The 27,410-nt window shown below is 33.8% G+C and overlaps 1 protein-coding gene across 4 annotated transcripts in view; it reads right to left on the bottom strand.

The window, feature by feature from the left end:
* Positions 1 to 1,354: 1,354 nt before the first annotated feature.
* Efa6 (Exchange factor for Arf 6) overlaps positions 1,355 to 27,410 on the bottom strand; it is a 593,207-nt gene continuing 567,151 nt past the window's right edge. For 3 of the 4 annotated variants that reach the window (XM_069824534.1, XM_069824535.1, XM_069824536.1), the window contains 2 exons: positions 13,207 to 13,346; positions 1,355 to 4,108 (listed from right to left, as the gene is read on the bottom strand). In XM_069824534.1, coding sequence (XP_069680635.1) covers positions 13,211 to 13,346 — 136 coding nt within the window. In that variant the 3' untranslated portion in view covers positions 1,355 to 4,108; positions 13,207 to 13,210. The remainder of the gene's footprint in view (positions 4,109 to 13,206; positions 13,347 to 27,410) is intronic. The other variant, XM_069824537.1, reaches the window with a different exon arrangement.

Raw genomic sequence — 27,410 nt, 5'->3', positions numbered from 1 at the left:
ACAGCATAGATGAATTGAAGGCGAATATAACAAGAGAGATTAGGAAAATTACCGACGGCAAACTTATTCGTGTGAATGATAATTTTATTAAAAGATGCCAGAAATGTGTGGATTCAGATGGTACTACGTAGAAAAATTCTCGTGTGCATGTTATTAGTATAGAAAGCAGAAGCTTACAGATAAACGATTCCTGCAGGCAGGTCGCTTTCCTGGCCCACCCCTAGGCGAACGCTCTGTACCTTGCACTCTACAGTCTTGCTCCCACCTACATTCTTTGGATCAAGCGTAATGTGACCACACTGTACAAGCACGCAAGAAACAATGTTACATGTTGTCTTAGAACCCATAATTGTTATTATTATGATTTGATAGCTCCTTTGTGCAACGACTTCATTCTACAGTTTTGAGCAAAATTATTTTTTGATTAAGAAATACACACCAGTGTGCGGCAATTTTTTAAAATTTTCATAGACACAATGCTGAATAAGTACATAAGTCATGATGACTCCATTGCTACAGCATATGTTTATTTTTATCAGGGTGATTCTGGGAAATATAATATAACCCGGATATAACACAAACTACGATATCATCATAGTCCTAGTTACAGAAGAAAGTACTGTGACAGGATTTTATTGAAATTTTTATTTGACTGATATCCCTTTCAATTCACTCAACACTTCTTACAAATTATTAAGCAAGAATAGGGATATCTTCACCAGTTGCTGGTGCACAAAAGCAACAACTCAATTTTGATTTATTTTCAATATTGGATATAGTTTTTTTAAGTACTTTGGTAAAGTATACAGCAGACGTCTCCAAAAGCCTACTTGTGAGTAAACCCCTGAATGGAACCGAAGCCAGTATGTAGTGAACGCGCTCCGTCTCACCCATCCCCACCTGTACTGTACTTAATGTTTAAGCACAAATAAAGAGCAGTGGTGGACTGCCATTATCATTGTGTTTGTTGACGTGTTCGACTGTTTCACAATGTCTTCTAATCATGAATGTAGTGCATTGAAGGATGAAAGGGAAGAGAAATATTTCTTTTGTCTTAGTAGGGAGAATGTGAAATGTTTAATTTGTTCGAAAATTCTTAAGGGTGTGTTAAAATTCAATATACGACGACACTACTTGACTCTTCACAAAGAATATCACACAATTACAGGTTTATTAGATATGTGAAAATAATTTATTTTGAGGACTACTACCACTACGATGGCATCACAGCCCAAAGTCGAGCCTTAGCCTCCTCAATTTTCTTCCTCCAACTCTCCCTGTCCTGTGATAATCTTCTCCAGGCAGTTGTTCCAAGATAGTCCTGAGAATCGATCATTACCGCATCTATCCATCTATTTTCCCTTCTAAGATCTTCTTTGGTATTCTGTTCCCTTCCATGTGATAGACATGTCCAGCCCATTCAAGCCTCCTTAATTTGATGAAAGTAACAACATCGAAACTTCTATATAATTTATATAGCTCGTTGTTATAACGTATTCTCCATTGCATATTTTCTTCCACTGGTCCAAAAATTCTTCTGAGTATTTTGCGTTCAAATATACCTAGTTTAGCTTCTGTCTCCTTAGATAATGTCCAAGTTTCGCTTGCATAACAGAGAATACTTCTAATAATTGTTTTGTATATTTTAAGTTTTGTTTCCTTGTGCACACAGTTAGATTTCAATATTGCGCTTAATGCAAAATAGGCCTTATTGGCTGCAGTGATTCGACTCTGTACTTCAATTATTTTGAGGACATCTGTATAACTATGTAAATACCCAAGTTTAAGGTCCTTTGCTTTCAGAATCTCAGCTGTGTTTGGTTCCACATGTATTTGTGAACAGTTTTTTTTTTTGTCGAAAGTAACCAACATAAAATCATGTAAAAGATCTCGTACGATAGATGAAAGCCTTCATGCGCAGTTAATATTGGCTGCTTATGAAACCACTCCTAATCTTGAGAATTTGGTAACGTAAATATTTATTTACAAAGGAACCTTCATAGTATGTCAAAATAAGTACAAATATATGATATTTCTCATTCTTTTGATGTTATTATTTGTGAACATAAGCAGACCATTGCTGCAATCCCTCACTGATCGCTCCCATCTGTTGAGGTACGAGTCTCTCCCCCTTCCCTAGCCTTACAGCACACTGTGTTGTGCGGTCGGCATCGGGAGCATGAATGACTATATGCTTTTTGGAGACCTCTGGTGTACAGGAATGTTCAGTCTTGGGTTGACAACATAAGAAAATAATTACAATACTGTTGGACTAGTCAAATGTCATTTCAACGAACTGGGAAGTGACGAAATATTAAGTTTCCTTATGCTACAAGTGTCTAAAACGTCACATTTTCAAGGCAGAGGACTAAGTTGACATCCAGGCAAAACTGATATGAATTTAAAACACAGAGTTGGTTAGAAACATTTTCTGAGAGTACTTCAGTTTGTAATGTCACTGATGCATCAGTTATAGTCTCTTTCTTCTTCTTTTTCATCATCATCATCATCTAATACAAAATAGGAATATGTATGTGATGAGCAAGTTGAGTTGAACTGCGATTCAATAGAGAAAAAGACATTTCGATACAGCAATATATCAACAGAATAAATCTTGTTACCTCCACAATTCGTTACACTGGTTTTTACTGTACTAGAAATTTCTCTTCAATAAGTTTTGCTCCCTTTTGTCAGCTCTCTGTTTGGTAGAGATGACAATCAAATTTGCACACTGTCAAATAGAGATCTCTAAAATAAGTATTCACCATGCAATGATGACAAAGAGTCGCAAATGCAGAATATTACTTCGCCATCCATTCTGAAACCCATTTTAGCCCTTTTCCATGCGAAAAAACAGGAGGAATGTAATTTCTTCATTTCATTCACTGCCTACACTAAGACTGCATGCATGATGGGGTTTCCATTACGTAGCACTTACATTTTAAAACTTAATGAAAAACAAACATTAAGGCATTCATGGATTCAGATGCAATACTCAATTAAAAGGCTATCATAAAGAGCAAATAATACATCCCGATTTAATAAGAAACCTGAAATATTCAAAACAAATTTATTTTAGAAACTATAAATTTATTTTAAGTTTTACATTGGAATGATTTAAAAAATGCGAACAGAAGAGTATTTCAACTTTCCATTCTCTAAACTGAAATCGATACATGTTTTAAAGATTTAATTACAGTAAGCACAATCTAAAGTAAATGAAAGTTAAGCAGTAATAATTTGAGCGGCTTTTCCTTTACATGTACAAGCTATTTAGTATTGTTCTGCAAAAATGCTGCTTGTGGTTTAAGATCTTGACAACAATAACCTAAGATTTATGACATACGAATTTCAGTTGTTGCTTTTTTAAATGTATATGCATCTATAAGATATACACTGTACAAAAGCAATTTGCATGTAATACTTAACCGAAGGGCTATGGAAGAAACAACCATACTCAGGTAATGGAGTAAATATATGTGATGTATCTTGCAAGATATCGATTCCTTTTTTCTGTCGCAATTGCATTACATTTTGCTTACTATAATATATGTATACAAACACACAACTACATACACATTAGATCAACAAATAAGAATGTATAAAAAAAAGGCAAGTGAATGACACAAGGAATACTGGATTTATGAAAAAAATACACATATAAAAAAATAAAAAAAACATGAGTATTCAGTCTGGCATTAAAAAAAACACTAATATAATTAAACAAACAGAATATAAGCTGTGCACTATTGTTAATCAGGCGAAATTTTAACTCAATTCACGACTTTTTTTTTTTTTTTTGTAAAAGGAGAATTGACATATAAGAGGAAACAAAATACAAATATCAACAATTACAAATGCAAAGAATCTTTGGCATTCAACATAGTAAATATATATTACAGATTTATCTTTAAAAAAATCTAAATCATATATGACGTGAAAACACTATCAAAAGACAAACTATGAGAGCTAACAGCTGTTAGTTAAAATTCTTCAATAAGTTCGTATTTCAAAATTTCGATGTAACATGCTGCACAATTTATCTTCGTGATGACTTCCATTCTGGTTCCAAGTTGTGATCATCATATTTTATTCTTCACTCTTCTTCCTGAATATAACAAAAATAAGTAATAAATAATGCAGTTTAAACAGTTGAATTCTTATTTTTCAGGCTTACGACAGTTTCACCAACTTAAATATCACAATCATTGATTACTATCGACACTTCTGGCTTTATTTTCGTTTGTTAGGGTGACCTATAATAATAATAAAAATAATAATAATAATAATAATAATAATAATAATAATAATAATAATAATAATAATGGATAATAATGGCTCATAACAGACGAAAGCATAATCAAAACGTTTCTTATCTTAATTATTATAGAACGTGAACCTGAACAATTTTGAAAACACGGTAAAAATATTGCATACACATTATTAGTGTCTCTAAAATGTCCAATAAGAACGCCGATTTAATAATGTGAATAAATGCAGCTAAACAGATAATAGCGCAGCCAAACCAACAACAAGACAATGTCTCAACAATATCTTGTTATTGTTGAGTTGGCGGCACTGCTATCTGCTTTGTTATGTGTTTTTCTTGCATTTATTCACATTATTAAATCTGGCATTCTTGTTGGGATATTCTTTATATTCCTTTATATAATAGTATAAATATTTTACAAATAAGACAATTTTGTAAAATATTAATTACATTTCAGTTTTGCTTGGTGAAACTAGTCGTTAATATACAAAACTAATAAACAGACAATTATACGACGTAATGAATCAAGCAAAGAAGCTCTTTCCAGATTTTTTTTTTTCTGAAAAGAGATGTAAAGAATGGCCTGAAACTATTTTACGAGACTATGTATAATCGAATGAAAAATCTTCTGAGAATTATAACATTTATATATACCGGTAAAGGGAGACTAATTATTTCAAACTCACTACCTCTGTTAAACCACTTTTATGGCACTTTTCTTCAGCCATTCTCTGACCATCTCATACCTTAAATTATTTAAAATCTTACGTAGTCCAAGACAGAAAGGATAATTAAAATTAACGCAGGTCTGAAATGGCCGGATAATGAGTATGAATAAACAAGGCTCTACAGTTTAAGAGTTATGTGTGCCCTATTGCTTAACAATAAAACAAAATCGTATCAGGTAATTAAAATATGCATTGAAGAAAGAATAATCCAACATTCTGAGGTAATAAAAATTAAGTTTTACTAAAACAGTGGGTTATTTTTCCTTCACTACTTTGATACTGAACCCAATACACTGAATGAAGACAAAATTTGCGTCTCAACTCCCAACTATAGATTTAAATTATGTATTTCGTTGCATAATTCACACTTCTATTTCAGTAATTAAATTGACTAATAAAAAGTGCATGTGCATAAATAAATATCATGCACTAGGCAGGAGTAGTAATCTACTTGGGTGTAAGGAGAAATGGGTTTTGAAACTTTACAAATACTGATATTCTCTTCATTAAATTTTAATCCAAATTATATCCAATTATGGGCCTTGAAATGAACTGCAAAAATACGTGCAATTTAAAGCTAAAAATTTATACTTGAAAGTTTGTGATTAAAAATTTCATTTTAATATTTTATATGTTTCCATTAGCAATTATAATCATATTTCAAGGTTTGAACATAAATACGACTAACATTTCTCAAAACAGCTATTATGTTAATATTTTATGTATGAAACAGTGTTGAAAACATGCCAAGGGTATGAAGCAACTTTACACGACAGTAGCAAAAAGCATGTAATCTATATGCTGACCACAAAGCCAACAACAAACATACCTTAATTTAATACAGTACAATTGAAGTATCCATCTTTGGTTTCGTCCTTTTGTAGATGACAATAACATGGTCCACATGTCTTATTTTTTATCTACTTTAGACGTGAACAACAGCCATTTAGTTTTGTTAATAGTTTAACAAGATATTGACTGGGCAATAATGGACTTGATCCTAACCAAGAATTTTTTCTCTTCATTACTATCTCCAGAATTATTTTTAAGACTCACTAATCCTCCCTCAACTCAAAGATAAGAAGCATCCACGCAATCGATTCGTTTTTAATTTCTTGCTAAATCCAGTGGAATTTTTCATCAATGAGTGCTCATGACATCACAGATTGTTTCACTGACTGCCGAGTTTAGAAACCCTCAAACTTAGCTCAGCATGCTTCGCAATTAGGTCCTTACAACAATTTCTAAACAGCAGTATCTTAAAGACAATATATTTTGCATTTTTTCATTCCATTATGTCCAATTCTGCAGATAGTAAAAATATATTCTTATTACAAAAAAGAGCCATTAGAATAATAGTTGGAGCAAAGGCTAGAGAATCATGTAGATTATTTTAAAAAAAATCAGGGATTCTAACCTTAACAAATCAATACATATACTCTACAATAAATTTCCTCTTATGTAATAAAGAAAATTTTCCAACTAACTCAGCCATACATAGTATAAATACCCGCAGAAGGAATGATTTTCATACGCCATCATCAAATTTATCATGCTTTCAAAGGGGAGTACGTTACATGGCGATAAGAACGTTCAATAGTCTTCCTGAAGACATTAAGAATCATAGCCAAAACCCTGCATTATTTAAGTTAAAACTAAAAAATTACTTAATATCTCACACTTTCTATTCTGTAGATGAATTCATGACATTTCACAGTACTATGTAAATATTATAATACTATTAAATGGTAAACGTATTACATTGTATAAAATATTATTGTTATTAAGGTATTAATTCTGTACACATTTCATATTTGCATTTTATTGTTAAACGTAAGAATTGGACATGTTCTTTATTCTATGCTATAAAGCAAATGTAAGAATATTATGGAACGAATAAATCTATCTATCTACCTATTATATGGAGTAAAATAGGTGGGAAATATGTATTCAATCATTCAATTAATACCCTAGAGGTGGGCTCTGTATTGGGTATCTTTTTTTTGTATGCATCAATACTTGTAATATCAAATGGTGTTGTCATATTTTCGTTTTGTAAAGATTATCCCTAGTTATAATAATTATTATTACATCTTTACACCGACATCAATACATTGATTTCTACCACCACCAGTGAATACATTTTAAGCTACAGAATGACCTTTAATTAAAACTGAAATTAAGATTACTAACCTTTTTTGTCATCCATTAACTCGAGATATGACAATGTTGTTTTATACTCCAGGTGGAGTTGATATCGGCATGTCAATTAAAAATGCTAACACATCATTGATTAGGGTTATGTTATCACTACCTTGTCACTGGAGGGGCAACTGAGAAGACCTAACCAATAAACAAACTCTAATTTTATCTCTTCAAAAGAAAGCGTTATCTTTGGCACCTGCTGGGCATTAATTGGACGTGATTTCTATATAAACATAGAACATTATTTTACTGCCATTCATTGATAATGGGTAAGTCTGAACACTGGGAATATTATGGACATGCAGGAGACTAATCTGAGTTTCAGTGGAACTATTAAAAATGAAATGGCAGAATGTATACAAAACTAAAGAAACCTAATGTCAGGAACATAACCTCATTTATAGCCTACATGTCAGAGAAATCTCATGCAAATCAAGGGTGACCAGGCATCCGGCTTTTTGAAGGATATGTCCTCCGTCTGTCCTCCACGCATTTAAAAATGTAATAAAATGTCCGACATTTTAAAAATCTATGACTACTGAAAATTTAACTCTTCACAACACGCGTTATTTCTTGTATTTTTTTTTATCTACTTGGATTAGCAACTTAAAAAATACGTTTTTTATTTGTTAGTAATTTTGTTCCTGAATTAAATTTATCAAGTCATGTAATTTTTTTTTTATACCATTAAGTACGAGAAAAATTCGTACCGGCACCGGGAATCGAACCCAGGACCTCTCAGCTGTGCGCGCTGAGTGCTCTCTAACCAACTGAGCTATGCCGGGACCCGATTTACGACGCCGGCCGAACTCCTCTCGTAGTATCGTGTTACGGCCTTACTACCTGCACTTGAGACGATACACGTCATATATGTACAGGAGCGCATATTACATGACTTTATGGCCATATTCAACAACAGTTTCTTTAAACTGTTAACATCATATATGTATCAAATAAGAATGAGGTCTCGCCCACCTCATTATAATAAAAAAACAAACTGACTAGTCATACTAGTCGAGCAAAATATAATGAGGTGGGCGAGACCTCATTCATATTTGATACATAAGTCATGTAATGCTCATAGGCATTAGGACAATATTTAATATTCTTTACATTGAGAATTAATATATCATAACAGTATTATTAGGAGAACAGTGGGCCTATGGAAGCAGTGATGGACACAGAAGTAACACATTAAGTTTACAAAATAGTGTTGTTACATGAGAACACTGTGTAACTAAAGTCTGTGTGATGTATCTTGTCTCACTGTGAAAACAGAGAGAAAGGAGATATGTCTTACTTCGTCTGTATTGTTATGGCGATGGGGGAGTGGAGCGATGCCGTCCATCCATCCAGTGGCGGAAGGGACTAGTTGATACAGTCTGTAGCGCAAAATGAAATTACAAAATATCTCTCTTCACACTGTGTAGTTCCATCACTGAGCTTGTCTTTCAAGAAACTGTGTTCCGGTAGCCTGTACAATAACAAGGTTTTGAAAGGAATCCTGAAAATTTACAACCCTCCCATAATCTCCACTCTCATTTGAAGGGACTTGGTTTTATTGCTACTGAGACAAGATAAACCTTACCAGGTACCGGTATACCCACTGTCCTCCTTTTGAATAAAATGTCCTCCTTTTTTTTTTTATCATTTTGTCCTCCAAAGATATTTTCACATCTGGTCACCCTGTGCAAATCTATATAGTGAACACTGACTATAATTACATGTACTATGATAATTTTATGTCTTACATTTCATTCTTACTATACTAACTTCAAATGCAACTTTTGTTTGTCTGAAATGATACTCAACTCAAATCAATATATCTTGACCTAAATATAATTTGGTTTCTATTTTTCTTATGTTCATGAGTTTAATAAAGTATGTTTCTTCTTATTATGGGAGAAGTTTCTTTCTGATAAAGTTTGTTAACATTTTCAGTTCTGTTATCAATAACATCTTGCACAGATATCTGCATTCATCTGCTAAGCAGATATGGTGAGCCCATTACAAATATCACATTCATAATAATCCATCTGAATCATTAGCCTGGGCAAGTTTTTTTAATTGAGCACTAATTCATCATCAATGAATGCCCATGACATCACAGATTAAAAGGAATTTAAATTCGAGGCGTAAGAGCCCCCGAAGGGTCAAGGACGACTATTGCACTCAAGTCCACATACATGCCTCAGCAGAGGTGAACGATCATCCAGCCAATATGGAGGAAACGTGGTCAGTGCTACATTCCCACCACCCATTATATACTTGTAAATTTAATCTCAAAAAGGGCCTGAGGATTTTGATGAAATGAAATAAGCCTACTGTTTTCGGGTGCGAGAAAGGAATTTAGCTGGGCATTGACTTTGAGAAAACTCATTTATGGTATTATATAACCAAATTAATTTCTACAAACTACTAATCTACTATACATAAAGCTATGGGGCACATTAGAACTCGAACAAAAATGCGATTTACGGAGCAGTAATATATGAATGAATCTATGTTTAACCCCTTGACCATGCCTCTGCATCAAAATTTTTGTCTATGGAACTCGACTATGAAGAAACAAAGCAATGACAGTTACCATGACAACATGGAGGACTTCAACACCGCAACAGAACAGCTACAGAGCATAAGGTTCTCTGATTCGTCTTTATCTTGATAATTTTGACAATGTTTGGAAATAACATAGCAAAATATACAAATTTTTATGCCCTCAACCCCTTTTTACCGAGGGATAGTTGGTCTTCCAGATATGTACTGTATAATTTATCTTTATTATGCTTTGTGTTTTATATTCAGAAAAGAATACAATTTTATTTAAACAGTTTTTACTATAATGCAAACAAAAGAAAGAAAAAACTGATCATTAATTTGTTTGGATGTGATTCTTGATAATTTTGATTTAGTATTACAATCTTTTGAAATGACATAGCAAAATTTAACATTTTTTATGCCCTCAGCTTCCATTTAGCAACAGATGGTCGGTTTTTTCAGGTATTTTAATATGATTTTATTAACTACCCTGTCATCTACATGGGAAATCCAATCACAAACTTCGCACCTACAATCCGTCAGATTCATAATGATAATTTTATCAATGGTCTTAAGATTAGTTTCAATTAACTGCAATAAATTTCCTTATTACTTTAAGGGGAGACTTCACTGAAAATCACGAAAATTTTCCAAAACAATTTATTGGCTATTTCACTTCTTTAGAATGTATATTTTCATACCCCAAATGGATTTAGTTCAATTTTGATTACAAATATGACTAATTTTTTTTTTTTTAATTAAGGTTATAAAGGGGCGTGGCATTTAAAGAGCTGTCAAAATTATTTTTTCAACAAAGAAATCTTCTTTACAAATTTTTTATTACAAATCTAGTAACTTTTTATTCTAAAGTTGGCTCCCTAAAGTTACTAAATTAATGTATTGGAGGAGAATTTTAATTTAAATAAATGTTCATTTTACTTTCAAATCCATTTTTTCGCAAGTTTATTATTTTTTTTTGTGCCAAATATTAATCAGTCTGAATTAGATTTTTACTGCAAGTATTTATGAGGTAGTTGCATGTATTTATGCATTTATTTTGTGAGAAGTGCAGCTAGTTTATTTTATTAATATATATATTTTTTTCACGAATTATAGGAAAAATAGTACTTTAAAAAATTCAAAAAACATTTTTCAAAGTGAATAAATGAGATATTTCATAAAATGAATGCATAGAAATGTTTCTTCCATGTCTTGGGTTTGAAAATGTTTCTGAAAAGAATAGAAAAAGAAATAAAAACTCAAAAGCCAAAAACATTTGGGAGTTAAAATTTTGAACTTTGTTAGTCCTTTACATAGTAAACATGCTCTCAATATCGGGTTGGAAAAAAAAAAAAGATTAGGAAATCATTTTTAGTGGAGAGTCCCCTTAAGGAAAACTTGAAGAAAGTGTAATTTCATCAAAAAGTAATGAGTTCATCAATGGCAATGCTCATTGCACATGAAAATTTTGATTTTTTAAAATTACATAAAAATGTATCTCTAAATTTAAGTACGCAAACCTTACTTAAATAATAAATGTCATTTCTCCTTTCCTCCAGAGAGGAGGATATTATAAAAATAATGAAATTAATCATTACAAAATTAATTTCGAGTAAAATTGTGATTGACTTATGCAAGGAAATATAATTATGAGATGAGATTCCAATAGTCTTCTAACCTCACATATTTACGATGTCTGACAATTAAGCCCGCTAACTTGATGCAGTGTGCTTCCATTGGCAGCACTGTACAGACTAAGAAACAAAATTTGGCTACCTGAATTTTCCAAGTTCCAGTTATAACATACTGAGCATGCTCAGTAAACAAAGGACATGCGCAGTTACAAGTGGAACTTGGAAAATTCAGGTGGCCCAAACTCTGTTTCTGGATCTGCACAAAGAACTTGGTACGGTTTCATAGCCTTCGTATATCAGTGTCTCACAGCTGTTTGCGTAAACATGTGGTGATGACTCGTTGAGTGGCATTCACAGAACTAAAGAAAACATTGCAACAATTCGTCGAATTGTGCGTCAAGACTGACTGACTGTGAAAAGCACAGTGACCAAGTAAACATTGATAGATAAACAGTTAATAGTACATTATGCAAAAACGCTATAATGGTAGTAATTAAGACGCGAGTATGTTTATGAAACGAGCGCAAGCGAGTTTCATAATTTTCATACGAGCGTCTTAATTACCATTATAGGCAAGTTTCATACGACTTTTTATGCTCGACCATATTTCTAACTTGAAATTATTCATAAGTATTCATATCTGACTGGAGAGCAGAATTGGCCTTGCGCAATATCTCGTTTTTTTTAGTAGGTTATTTTACGACGCTTTATTAGGTTATTTAGCGTCTGAATGAGATGAAGGTGATAATGCCGGTGAAATGAGTCCGGGGTCCAGCACAGAAAGTTACCCAGCATTTGCTCATATTGGGTTGAGGGAAAACCCCGGAAAAAACCTTAACCAGGTAACTTGCCCTGACTGGGAATCGCACCCGGGCCACCTGGTTTCGCAGCCAGACGCGCTCACCGTTACTCCACAGGTGTGGACGCAATATCTCGTAAATTGTAAAATGTGCGTAGATGCAAAAGTACTGATTTTTTCCGATGAACAAATGTCATTGACCTTGATATAATCTAAAGAGTAAAATGAATATTAATCTTGATATAACCTTGAAATTGATTTAGACAAACTGAATTTATTTGAATATTATTTACAATTAACGCTAATTATTATAGTAACAGAACATAACCTTCTGTGACAGTATTGGATTTCCAGCCTCCGTGATGTTTCGCTATTTGTCTTTCGATTGCATATCCGAGAATAATCGATACTTGTGCTTTCATATTGCTACAATGGTGTTTTTTGATTGGTGGAAAACCTGAACTTTAATGAATAGCTGTACTTTAATGAGGTCCATTAAAGGGCTGCTACCAGGTGTATAATTACTACATTTCGGCATGGTCGAGCATAAAAAAAATTTCAACTGAAAGTCTTGGCATGAGAAAAATATGTGCAAATCACGACAATACACCAGTGACCTGCACTGTTTGTGAGAGAGCTTTTAGCCAGTAAAGAAATAACTGTATTACAACATCTTCCCTACTCACCTGATCTGGTCCCCAATGACTTTTTTATCTGAAGATAAAGGAAATATTGAAAGACATTTTAATAACATTCATGATATCATGGGTAATATGATGTTGGCTACTTCAGAAACAGTTTCAAAACTGCTTTGCAGGATGGACTAGGTGCTGGCATTAGTACACAGCTTCCCAAGGGCAGTGCCTTAAAGCCGACTGTAGTGATATTCGGGAATGAGGTAGGTAGTAATTTTTCTAGGATGAGTTCGTGAACTTAATTGTCAGACCTCGTGATTTAAAGGAGTTTAACAATAATTACAAACTAGTATACAAATCATGTACAGAGAAAAGTTGTGTTACAGGAAGCATTAACCTGGCTATTGTGTTACGAGAAGAGTTGTGGGCATGCAGCGGTTAGAGACTGGAAGGAACATGCAAATGACCATATCACTGTTCGTTCTCCTCGGTAAACCCCGAGAAACACAGTTTCGTGTTACCATCACCGAGAAAGACCTTAAAAAATCATAAATTGCACAGAAGTTATAAACAGCATAAATTACAAATATACAAGCATAAGACAGGGTACTATGAAATGTGGTGTGGTACTACTGCACAATACAATGCATCTTGATTGTACATGAAGTAAGCAAAAATCTAAATGGTGTAATTCTCTAAAATTAAAAACAATAACAACAAAACACAAAATTGAAGCAAGCTTCTTCGAGATTTCATTCTAATTTTTTTTGGTGGGGTGGGGGTTGGGGGGGAAAGAAGGATATATTATTTAAATTTTCGTCTGGCTGATATTTTGTTTTACAATACTAAAATTCCTTCACACATGTAAAACCATGCAATTTTAAGGTACAACTTGGAGGGTTTTAATTTCTGGTACCAGATCAAAGTAATACAGAAATCTATAACTTTCAAACAGATATACAATGGTAATAAATTTATCAGAGGTAACTACAGAAAACACAATAATTATGTTTCCTTATACAGAGTGAAGTATTTACACACATAGCTCAGTAAGTTCGGGTTTTTTAAACTGATAGGTGATTTGCTGACAAAATAACGTGTCGAAAGCAAACTTTAATTATCAAAAATGACATACATAAACAATCTTCACATCTTCCTCCCTTACATTTCCCTGATTCATCCCTATAAAATGAGTGTCATTACATTGGCAAGAGTTCATGTGAGGTTGTAATACAAATAATGTTATTAAGAACTTTAAAATGATCTTGACTAAATTTATTGCCAGGATACACGCAGCATTCCAGACTATTACCGGTACTGCAATAATGTTCTCCACATGAGTCAATTATTACTGATTGGTTCTTCATGCAGAAGAGCAAGCGTAATACTTCGAACTTATATTCTGAATAAGGAAAAAACAATTCAAACATGATATCTTTCACAATGTTCAACAATCAATTTGAGACTTCCAAGATGTTCAACAATTAAATCTGAACATGTCTCAGTATGATCTGAGACTATCACTATGTTGAACAATCAACCTGAGACTTTTATAGTGTTCAACAATCCAAACAATACGTTTCAGTATGATTCGAGATGTTCACGGTGTTCAACATGAAAACTGAATAAGTTTCAGTGTGATTTGAGACTTTCATGATGTTCAATAAGCAATGAGAGATTTTTACGATGTACAATCCAAAATGAATAAGTTTAAGTATGATTTGAGACTTTCACGGTGTTCAACATAAAAACTCAACAAGTTTCAGTATGATTTGAGACTTTTATGATGTTCAACACTCAATACAAGACTTCTGTGGTGTACAACAATCCAATTTGAGTAAGTTTGAATATGATTTCATACTGTCACGGAGTTCAGCAATTGAAAGTGAATAAGTTTCAGTATGATTTGATACTTTCATGATGTTCAATAAGCAATACGAGATTTTTACGATGTACAATCCAAAATGAGTAAGTTTAAGTATGATTTGAGACTTTCACGATGTTCAACATAAAAACTAAACGAGTTTCAGTATGATTTGAGACTCTCATGATGTTCAACACTCAATACGAGAGTTTTGTGGTGTACAACAATCCAATTTGAGTAAGTTTCAATATGATTTCAGACTGTCACGCAGTTCAGCAATTGAAAGTGAATAAGTTTTAGTATGATTTGAAACTTTCAAGAAGTTTAACAATCTAAACTGAGTAAGTTTCAGTCTGATTAGACTTTCACGATGTTCAACAATCCAAACTGAATAAATTAATATAATCTGAAATTTTCTGATGTTCAACAATTCAAACTGAATAAATTTCAGTATAAGGTGAGCAAACTGAATAACTTTCAATATCATACGAGACTTTCACAGTCTTAAACAATCCAAAATGCCCTGAAATTATAAAATAAGAATTAAAAGAGAGAAGGGAACTATATTTAATGAAAGTCACAAATCGTACTGAAACATACAGCTATATCTTTTAAATGTACAATGAAACAAAGAGGAGTAGGGGGCAGTACACTAGTAGTATGTAGGACTTTTCAGAGGCCAGAAAAAATTTGTAAGTTCAGAAAGAGAAGAGTTACAATTGTTGCTCCTGGAATGGATTCATGAAGTCTGCTGAGCCACACGATGTGAACTTGTGGAGATTTATTGATCACAATTAAAAAATTGACGCGTTCCTCTGTCTTTTGCAACGAACAACATTTGGAAAATTTGTTGGTTGCTAAGTTATAAAACTTTTTTATCGGTAATGTTCATCCTAGACACACTGTATTTTGTCTTCATGAGAGCCAAGAAATTACGTGTAAAGCAAACCAACTACCAATGAATATTAGCCAAATATTTCAAATGAACGAAAAGACTGGTTAATGGTTTCATATTTATATCTATATGCATTTTGCCCTCAAGATTGGTTACCACATACCGGTATGTAATTTTGTGGACATTTCATATTTGTGAAGCATATTTTTCAGTTCTGTACAACTACATACGATGATAAAGCAAATAAACATCATAAATAGAAGTAAACATAGATATGATTTAATGCTACATACTTCCTCGCTAAAAGTATATAAATCTGGCTTTCAGGTATGAAGCTGACTTGAATAATTTGAAGGGAACAATTTTTCCCTTGAAATTATTCAACAGCTAAGAGTGTTGATTTCAACAACCTCACACTATAATCTAGTGAACTCGCTAGCATGTAGCTATCGCATGCAACAACTATTATTCCTAACCAAGAATTTTTGGGGAAATGTTCTATGAAGATTCATATGACACAATACCTTGTGTATAAAATTCAAGAACAAAATCATTTAATCCAATTTTGAGTAAACCACAATTCTGACATGCCACTTTCAAATAATCTCGTATTATTTTCGAAGTGAAACTTACTGTAGTTCATGAACATATTTTTTAGTTTGGTTTAAGAAGATCCATCCAAGTAGTTAAGAAATGGGCAGCCAGACATCATGCCCGAAAACCATTTTTTTAGGTTGAAGGATGTTAGAAATTTTCTTCAGAGTTGAAGGATGTTGGAAACGTTTATTACCGGTACCTGAAGTTTTAAATCAATTTTTAGATGCATCACAATAATTTCTCTGTACTTCCAATAATCAGAAAGTAAAACGGTACAATGACATTCGGTAATTTTTATTTTTCACTAATGACTTCAAATAGCTGATCAAATAAATTTGTCCATTGCAGTCGCAGTTATACAAATTCATGACTAAATTTTGATTGTGTTTAACCTTACATATCTGAATACATCATTTTACAATAACTTTAGCAAAAGGACAGTTGCGAGCTTTTATTATACAATATGACTAAACTTACTTATAAAATGTAGAAAAGAAAAAAACTATATACATAAATAAATTACCTCAGTTTCTTTGTACAGGTAAAGATTATTTTAAAGAACTGAGTCATGGTATGTATGTGAGTACTATTTGATTCGAATCTGAATTATTAAAGAAAGGATAAAAATTATTTAAATTGTTTTCTTTAAGAGGTAGTAAAATTGAGGATTCCATATTGTGAAGCCATATGCCTCCAGATAAAAGTACTAGTCAAATGTTCCTTGCCTTACAAAGTTTCCTGCTTTGCTGAGAGGTATCTTTGTGGATCAACATCTTTATTGAGATCAAAGATGTTTCTTGCAGAAGCTAAAAATACAGACTGCATTTTATGTGCTTTTCCATCACTGTCAGAAGAGCCAAAAGGTAATGACGTATCACTGCTATGAATGGGATTGAATGATAATCAGTGTATATTTTAGTTGCTCATTCACTACGAGGGCCCACATTATATTTGTAATGAATGATTATGGTAATGGAGAATTGTTGAAATGTCATACGGAAACAGAGTACACAGAAGTTAGGCATTCGTAAGACAAACATAATATAGTATGTAAGGAATAATCAATTTCACTTGTCCTTGATAAAATTAATATTAATATTTGGTTGAAGGAACTGACAGTGGGGAGGAATAGATCTTGTTTACATCCAGTTTTACGGAATTTAGTTACCAGTACCCCGGGGAAAGGGGGGATTTTGTGACCACTACAAAAATGTTTATGAATTTAAATACTATTATAGTCACAATCATGCCTGGTATGAAAGAAAAATTTCACAACCTCGAGCGGGAATTGAACCTGCGACTTCCTGTTCTCCGGTCAGGCACTCTACCACCGAGCTATCGAGTTCGTCTCATGCCAAAGGCTTGGAATCATCCTTTCATACTGGCGACTCTGTTATAGAGTACTGTCCATAGCGTCTGATCTAGTCAGCACTGCTTATTGGTTGAAAGAAACTTTACAAATGTAATCTTCAACTTACGATGTTTGGTGACGTTGAGTCGCCAGTATGAAAGGATGATTCCAAGCCTTTGGCGTGAGACGAACTCGATAGCTCAGTGGTAGAGCACCTGACCGGAGAACAGGAAGTCGCAGGTTCGATTCCCACTCGAGGTTGTGAAATTTTTCTTTCATACCATGGCATGATTGTGACTATAATAGTATTTAAATTCATTAATATGTCACATCAACGGACGTGTATACGTTACCAAACATCGTAAGTTGAAAAATGTTTAATTTTGAACGATATTTTTAACATTTCTAATCACTTCGGAATATGTATGGTAAGACTTTCCTGTGTTAAATTTCAACGTACCTCGTTTACATGTTTCGACCTATTTATGGGTCATCTTCAGAACTGGTCGTTGTTGGTCTTGGCACCACTTGTTCTGTTTCCTGTGAGGGTGTGTTCCTGTGGTATAGTGTACAATCAAAGAGTGTGTGTGTTTTGAAGTTGAGTTGTGTGTTGAGAATTTCGTTGGAGTGTGTTTTTGTGTGTCTGTATATTTCATATTGTTCTAGTGTGTTTAGTTTCTGGCTTTTTGGTTGGATGTGTAGTATTTCCATGTCTGTGTTGATGTCTCTGTGGGTGTGGTTAGCATTTGTGATGTGTTCTGCATATGTGGAAGTGTTTTGTAATTTTGTTATGGCTGTGATGTGTTCTTTGTAACGTGTTTGAAACGATCTGCCTGTCTGTCCTATGTAGAAGTTGTTGCAGGTGTTACATTTGAGTTTGTATACGCCTGTGTGGTTGTATTTGTTTGTTTGTGTGTTGAGATGTTTTTGTAGAGTGTTATTTGTTCTGTATGCGATGTTGCAACAACTTCTACATAGGACAGACAGGCAGATCGTTTCAAACACGTTACAAAGAACACATCACAGCCATAACAAAATTACAAAACACCTCCATATATGCAGAACACATCACAAATGCTAACCACACCCACAGAGACATCAACACAGACATGGAAATACTACACATCCAACCAAAAAGCCAGAAACTAAACACACTAGAACAATATGAAATATACAGACACACGAAAACACACCCCAACGAAATTCTCAACACACAACTCAATTTCAGAACACATACACTCTTTGACTCTATACTATACCACACAAACGCACCCTCACAAAAACAGAACAAGAGGTGCCAAGACCAACAACGACCAGTTCTGAAGATGATCTATAAATAGGTCGAAACATGTAAACGAGATAAGTTGAAGTTTAACACAGGAAAGTTTTATCATACATATTCCGAAGTGATACAGTGTTAAAAGTTGTGTAATCAAGATGTATAAACTTTAACTCCAAAGATAGCATTTAAGGGGATGCGCTACTGAAAAATGACCGTTTTTGAAGAAATGTCATGTTTTTTTTTTTTATTTTACTCTTCATATGCTAAATTCCAATGCTCCATTACCACAACCTGTGTTTCAGCTATAATATGCACTATAAAAAACATAGAAAACTCTTGTTTTAGATTCCAAAAAAACGGTTTCCAAAATAAACGTGTTATTTTAAAATTTTATTTTTAAAAGAGTTATTTCTTGACTTAGATCATTGAAATTTTCTTGATTAATTCATAATCATGATCATAATATGCTGTTAAAATTTCAATACATTATCTCTTAAAATGTAGAAATTAGAAAATTCAGTAGCGCATCCCCTTAACATGTCAGCATTATGTTTATGACAATGAACGAAACCTTACAACCACGGAATTTGAAGTCGTAATGAAGGATCAACTAAACACATTATGAGTTCCTTCAGGCTTCTGTCCAACAATGTTGCAATGTTTCCTACTAGATCTGGCCATAAAGGAATGCTGCATAAAAACACTCTGTATTAAGATAAGTGCGGAAAGCAAAAGGGGAAGGGGAGGAACTAATATAATGATAAAATAAAAAAAAAGGTTAGTATATGACTTATTTGAGAGATGAATCTTACATTATGGAGATGAAAATCATGAAAAACTTCAGGACTCCGATGAAATATCACGAGCTCATCATTAAGAAGGCACCATCTACCTCGTGAATGTCAACAATCAAGAAACATTCTATTGTGTGAATAGTTTTACATTAGTAATTCCCATTTTCAATAAGCATAAAACATGCCATACCTTGTGATTTACAGACTGCATATATTACACTACAAACTTATCAACAATGAGCTATCAATAAATAACACAATACCTGTAATAAAGATAGATATTATATGGGACATCATGCTGTTAGTAGCTACCACAATCCTATGTATACAATATGTACATGACTCATTAATTCATAATTAACAATCACTTAAAAGTCATCTGAATCATATCAGCAAAGACAAACAGAAACGGCAATAAATGCTGGAATACAACAACTAAATTATCTCATTTTTTTCTTTCTCTCTCTCTCTTCCAATTCTAGTATTAAGAGGTTTTGGCGAATCTTTCAACTGCACGTGAAAGTTTTAGCCAATACTACAATAATTAAACCTTTGCTATTTGGAAATACTTTACAAAAATTGTTTTATTTCACAGCAACAACTGCTGCTATTTTTTTTCTTTCGAATATATGTTTTATTAATCTTATTATTAGTTTCTATTATTAATAAAACTGTGTAACGAGCACCGAATGTGATCGGCTTTTCAACATTTTTTTTTTTATTGAGTATAGCTGCATCAGAAAAAGCTATCACATCACTTCTTCTATCAGAAAAGGCTCGATCATCTCAGCCTTTTAAGGTTTAAATAAAGCCATATGAAGATTGAAGGAGACAGGGTAAAATGCTTCGACCTAATTATCGTCTTGTTTTCAACACAATAACATGTGATGAATTATGATCGGTTTTTGTTTTTTTCCCTGCCGTTTTTAATTCCTCAAGAGGGACAAAAGTAGAGCATTTTTTTTTTTACAGTATTCATACGTTGGCAGCTCTTCCACACTAGATCCAACAGACAGGCTGTTAAAAAATTAAGCTTTCTACTACCAAACTGTCTCCTTCTACCATGGAAAGCATTTATGTGGTATTATAGTTTACATGTCTGAAGATCCACTATTACACTTTTTTTTTTTCCCTGATCAATCTCATTTTTTTATCAAGTTCGGAAGTAAACCTTAATACTGTACAAATATTTATATGATATATAATCTGTTTTTTCTTTTATTGTATCCCCATTTTTATTATTATTATTCTTAAAATTCTGATACATACAATAATTGCATATGTACAGCCACCAGTGTGTCCTTTCATCTTAGTAACGGGAAGCATAGAAACACTCACTCACACACACACACGCACACATAGACGTTTCACAAAACCGTGTAGTATCATGGCACCTGACCTCAGCACCCACGTTCCATTCACACAGGGGTGAATCTTTATTTTCCTTTTTGAAAGCAGATGATACTGTATGTTTCATTTAAACCTATTCTTTTTTTAAAGGCATTGCTTTCTCTCTCTTTCTCACCTTTGTTGAGACATTAAGAAGTAATTCAACTGCACATAGTCAGTACACATCAAGAGGATATAGTAACAGGGAGGATAATCAGCAAGTTACTGCAGACCATGAAATGCAGCATTATCCAGAGTAAATAACCCTTTGTTTCCAGAAGTTACATAATAAGACATCCATTTATATAAGTATAAATATTCTTGACAAAGCCTTTTTTCTCTGAATAAAGCTCCATGAAGAGTTATTTCCCATATAGCGTAGAAGAAAAGCACAGTGATAAATCATTATCATTCCAGAACACGTCTTCACTGATTTGCACCATCACGCTACACTTGATTAAATTTAATTAAATACCATTACAACATATGCCATTTAATAACAATAACGCCTAGACATATGCCTCATTTTACAGCATTTCAGTGTAGGAAGTTGAATGATTTCTTGAAAACAAACAAGGAAAAAATATCCTTTTGCTGAATCAATTCTGATTACATTGAATAATTTCAAGCGAAAAATTGTTCCGGAGCCGGGTATCGATCCCGGGACCCTTTGCTTAACTCACGGATGTTCTATCAACCGACAAGCAAACATTCTGATGGGGGCAGATAAAAAAGTTATATATTTTTCTTCCACCATGTTGATAATGTCAAAACAAGTCCTTATACAAATTTTGGCCACTCAACCACAATTACGAGGCCGTCCAGAAAGTGATTTTCCCTGGGGTCGTTTACAGAAAAAAAAAGAGCACAATTTCATGGAAAGATTTATTGGAACAGATACAGCAATTGTTACATTATTTTTTCAACATATTCCCCACCGGTTCAGATCCCAGGCGGCAGATTTTTACGATACAAGGATACAAAAATTGATTCCATTGTATGGAAAATGTTTCAATTCCAACGGGGAATATGTTGAAAAATAACACAACAATTGCTGTATCCGTTTCAATAAATATTTCTATGCAATTGTGTTTTCTTCTATAAATGGTCCCAGAGAAAATCACTTTCTGGACGGCCTCGTAATTGCGGTCGAGTGCCAAAATTTGTATAAGGATTTCTTTTGACATTATTAAAATGGTGGAAGAAAAAAATTTAACTTTTTTATCTGCCCCCATCAGAATGTTTGCTTGTGAGCTACTCAGGAACTACACCCGACACCATCCCAATTTTTCCCTTTATATCCACACAACTCAAGTGGGCTGACAAGGTGCCAGAAACCCAACTCTGAGTGCACACAAACTCTGTGTGACTTGAAATTGTGGTTTTCTGTTAACGCACCTACAGTGACGTGACTGGTGCCTTGTCAGCCCAGTTGAGTTGTGTGGATATAAAGGGAAAAATTAGGACGGTTTCGGATATAGTTCCTGGGTAGCTCAGTCAGAAGAGCATTTGTGCGTTAAGCGGAGGGTCCTAGGATCGATACCTGGCCCTGGAACAATTTTTCTCTTGAAATTATTCAAGTCTGCTTCACAGGGAGCTTTACCTGAAAGCCCGATTTGCATCTGATTACATTGTTTTGAATGAAATTTAGTGACGTGAAATGAAGTACAGTAAAACCTCGTTTATCCAAACTGAAGATAGTGGAGCCACTTTGGAAAAAATATGTTTTTTTTTTTTCTTCCTTCAGAAAATCCATGGCTACTATTTTTGGTAGTGTACTAACAACTGCTTTACACCTACACCATCACTCAAATGAATGCACGCGGAATCAGTTGTCACCTTTCGTTCACCCATAACTGCTTCCACAATAATTAGGATACGGAAATAAACAAGAATAACTTTCACTTGATGGGACCACTGTACATGATAAAGGTATGGTCACACGTCGCTACTTTTGCAGCGATGCAGTAAAAAAAACTGCGCAACTCTCGTATTGCGACGTGTGAACAACGGTGCAACCCAAAAAGCAGCGGCTGCCGAACCTGCTGCCCGCTACTTTTTCATGCTGCACGCAGCTTAAAAGTAGCGACATGTGAACAGGGTTCTCAGGGTTGCAGCCGCAGCATTTTTGATATCGGTTTTGTTGATTGCTGCGATTGCGACCAGTGTTGCCACCCATATGTGCCAATGATACTTCTATTGTTTGGATGTATTTTAATGTTAGATGTGATGAAAATAAATGATTTTTAACAGTTATTAAATGCACAACACAGTCTGAGCATATTTTCTGAAGATATAATTAATTTTTTTAAATTTTCTGTAGCGTAGTTTCAAACAAGAGGGTTGCCAACACTGATTACGTGAATATGCTGTTGGTTATCATTTAAGTATATAGGCGTTTTTTGAAAGTTTTATAGTAAAAATAATGCCAATTTCTGAATACTAGTTAGGACAGAAAAGCGAATAATAGATAAGTAAGCTTTCGCATGAGTTTATTAATAATGCGAACATAACCACAAAATGTATATTGAGAAGTCAACACGGAGATGGAAACCTGCAGCATGACTGCGGCTGCAAAAGTAGCGCCTTGTGTATGAACAGACTCGCAACCTCCAGTTGCAACTTTTGCTGCACTCGATCTGCACAGCACGGAAAGTAGTGTACAGCGCACTACTTTTGGCTTACGTGTGAACACGACACGCAACTTTTGCAGCTGCAGTACAAAAGTTGCACAGCAAAAGTAGCGACGTGTGACCGTACCTTAATATTAAGAGGGCTTGATAGAAACTGTTAAGAGAGAAAGTGCCAGTGTTCACGGCATTGAAGTGTACAGAAAACAGGGAGATAGAGATTCCCTGTTTTCTGTACTTCGACACAGGAAGAGTATATGGTTAGCACCATGCTTTAGTTGTTTTAGTCTCAGGAATGATCCAGTGCTCATTTTAATCGCAGACTAAATGAAGCGCAGAATCATTTTGAAGATTACGAAGATAGTCTCGTCTTCATCATTTGTGCCCTTCTAAGAGGGACAACGATCTTAAAATGTTATCAAAGAAAAAAATTCGTCTGTAAAATGAGGAATATTCGTACTGAAGGCTGAAAGAAAAAGCTTTTTCTTTCTCTTTTATTATTACGAAAAAAGAATATTGTACAAAATGATTACTGTAAAATGTAGGTCATTTGTGCACTACAATATATTTAAATGATGGTGCAAACAGATTCTTGATTTATGCAAATTAAAACTAATTGTTTAATCAACGTAATGTAACACGCGCATACTCGAAATTAATATTTCAACATTTCTCTTGCTTTTCTTCAATCATTCCGTGACTTGGATATGCAAGACAAATGATGTCACACTATTCCTTCTCACAATTCTAACTGCTCTACCAGTGCATTGACTTAAAAGCAAACAGTAATAAGTTATAAGCCAAATAGTTCGAAAATATATATATATATCCTTGATTTAAAAGAATTCTAGTACCAATTTGTCTGCAGATTTCTGGATAAGTGGGTTTTAAAATAACAGTGTGCAACAGATACGACCAACTTTTAATTATTTAATTGTAAAAATGTATAATAAAATAGTTATTTGCTTCTTAATAAATGTACAACCCATATAGTTTATTTACATTAATAAGTGATATGTATTTCTGAAATAATTTCAACATCAAATTAAAAAAAATTCAAATTAGATTAAGATATGATACAATTGCGTTGTATAAGACCTTAGCACAACTGGAAGTTAGAACATTAAGTGAAATAAAAAAGACATTAACAGCTTGTGGAATGAAGTCTGGAGAAGAAAAGCTGCTCGTACAAAGTGACACAAAAACAAAATAAATGTAATCTGCAACTCAACGTTCATGTGGTTTTCTGTTGTATTTATAATTTATCAAATAACTGACATGCTTCCTTCTTTCAATCATGGCGATACTGTTCACTTAATTTCTCTTTCTATAATATTTACACAGTGTTTCAATATGTAGTCACATATAACCGTGGTGGGTTCCATGTTTAATTTTCCTTTTTAAACACTCTAAGTTTCAGTGTAGGGGTATTTTTTTTTTTCTTGTACGGAGGAGGGACTCGAGTCTGAGGCTTATTGTGCTTACCACTCCTATTCTGTGAATGATTCAGTAGCTGAACGGCTGCGCTCTTGTACAAGTACAGCACATCGCACCATGAACTTAACCCGGACTGTTATATGGATGATGATATGTGAATTAATGATGGCGAAATGAGTGCGAGGTCCAATGCCGAAAGTTACCCAGCAATTCTGCTTCAATTGGTTGAGGGAAAACCCCGGAAAAAACCAGGTGTGGACCTTTATGTTAGTTAGGCAGAACTGTCTGTAAATATTATTTGTGTATATATATATAAATAGGGATTAACTCTAAAGCTTTATGCCCAGAAACCTTAAAAAGGAAGATACTCTAGGACAGAGGTCGTCAGCATCTGCTCAAATGGGTAATGGGTAAGCAGTGTATCGCAATATGCACCAACGTGCAGAAGTGAGAGGCAGAAAGCATCCACAAGTAAGAGACGCTAGCCCGAGGGTGCATTGTGCTGATGACCGCTGTTCTAGGAAATAAAACTACCTTTTATGTGTGAATGAAAATAATAATAATAATAATAATAATAATAATTCACAATTTTCTATTCCCTCACTATACTGCAATAAATTAGCCTTTGTATAAAAAATATATAAAAATTAAATTCTATAAAATTATGGCCACACCAATATTTCTCCATTGTTAACGAATTTGTGTTTTAAAGAAAATCAATAATAAAAAATAAATAAAAATTGAAGACTGCGTAATTAAGTTTTAAAGACAATATATGAGATATGTATAAGCAACATAACAAACTCAGCAACCTCATAATTAGAGGTAATTAAAAGAGAAGACCACAGAATTGTCGCCAAACAAGTGCTAGACTACAAAACAGACGACAGGGAAATTTGGGGATACTTCAGATTCATTTGGAAAGCTAATAATCTTCCAATTCCAATGACAGTAAAATAGACCTTACGGGTCTAATTCTTCATGTAGATGAGTATATACAGATGACAGCATGGTCCGAGTATATACAGCAGGACAGGACTGTCTTAAAACTCGAGACCTCAATACCAACAGAAACAAAAATAAAAACAGGCAGAACATCTCACTTGACGATATTGTTTATATACATCTGAAGTCTGATTAGTATAAATTACTAGTTAGCAATGGAGGGGAAAGGAACTAGCCACCTTACCCCATTATCTCCTGGCCTAATTGCCTCATGAGTGATGCCTTATTGGTTTCACTTATGAGGTTCCAATCTGTCTTCGGGCAGTTGACTAAACAATAATAATAATAATAATAATAATAATAATAATAATAATAATGATGATGATGCCGTATATACGCAAATACTCCGCGCATATTTTTTCCGGAATTTCGCGAAGAAAAACTGGGGTCCACACATTATTTGAAATAAGGTTTGTACCGCTTCACCTCAAACACTGGATCCCATTATACTATAGCATTGTCTCGGTCTGTGTGGCATAGAGTTGGGCAACATGATTATTTTTCAGAAATCGATTCCAACGATTCAATAATAAATTACGAATTGATTCTAATGATTCGTTCACAATTCTTCCCAGTCTGTGATTCCAACTATTCTTTTGAAACGTCAATGAACGACTCACATGAAACTTCCCTCTGGAAACCACGGGTAGAACAAAAACGTTCTACATCTCTTGCATAGATGGCATGGTCTCTTTCTGACTGTCTGGAACCATTCATCCTGACCTTTATTAGTCTACAAAATTATCCAAGATAATGTTTCCTATTTTGCTATTATAGGTAGAGTCCAGGATGCTTCTATAACAGCATGTGAAGATTACGAAGTGTTTCTTAAAATAAATTGTTATTTTATTTAATTTTGGAGTACACATCACTATGTAAGATTAATTTCCTGTAAATAAAACACAAATCACAGCTAATTTTTTTTCTCTCCTAAAGTTATAGTGCGCGGAATATTCGATGGCGCGGAGTATTCGCGTATATACGATGATAATAATATTATTATTATCTTCACATGTCACTCAGCAATGAGCTATGGTGAATCAACAGTGTTACTTATGAGAGAGAACAATAAAAAATTATATACAAAAAAACAGCAGACTCAAAATTAAACTTTCACTGTCTTGTGATGAAGTGTCATCTTCAACAAAAAGTTAATTTTTACACCAGGCTAGATTCTGTAATCTTTGTATTTGTTTAATATCGGATGTATCATTATCTTAACTAATTTCCATTTACAACAAAACTAAGGAAGAAAAATGAACACAACAATTGAACGTATTTAACCTACAGGGTGCGTCAGAAAGAACGGATGGATTTCAAACTATCGATACTCAGCAAGGGGAAGGATAGAGTGAGG

This window comes from Periplaneta americana, chromosome 4 (genome assembly GCF_040183065.1).
Source record: "Periplaneta americana isolate PAMFEO1 chromosome 4, P.americana_PAMFEO1_priV1, whole genome shotgun sequence".
NCBI lineage: Eukaryota > Metazoa > Arthropoda > Insecta > Blattodea > Blattidae > Periplaneta > Periplaneta americana.
This window is presented reverse-complemented; position numbering and strand designations above follow the sequence as displayed.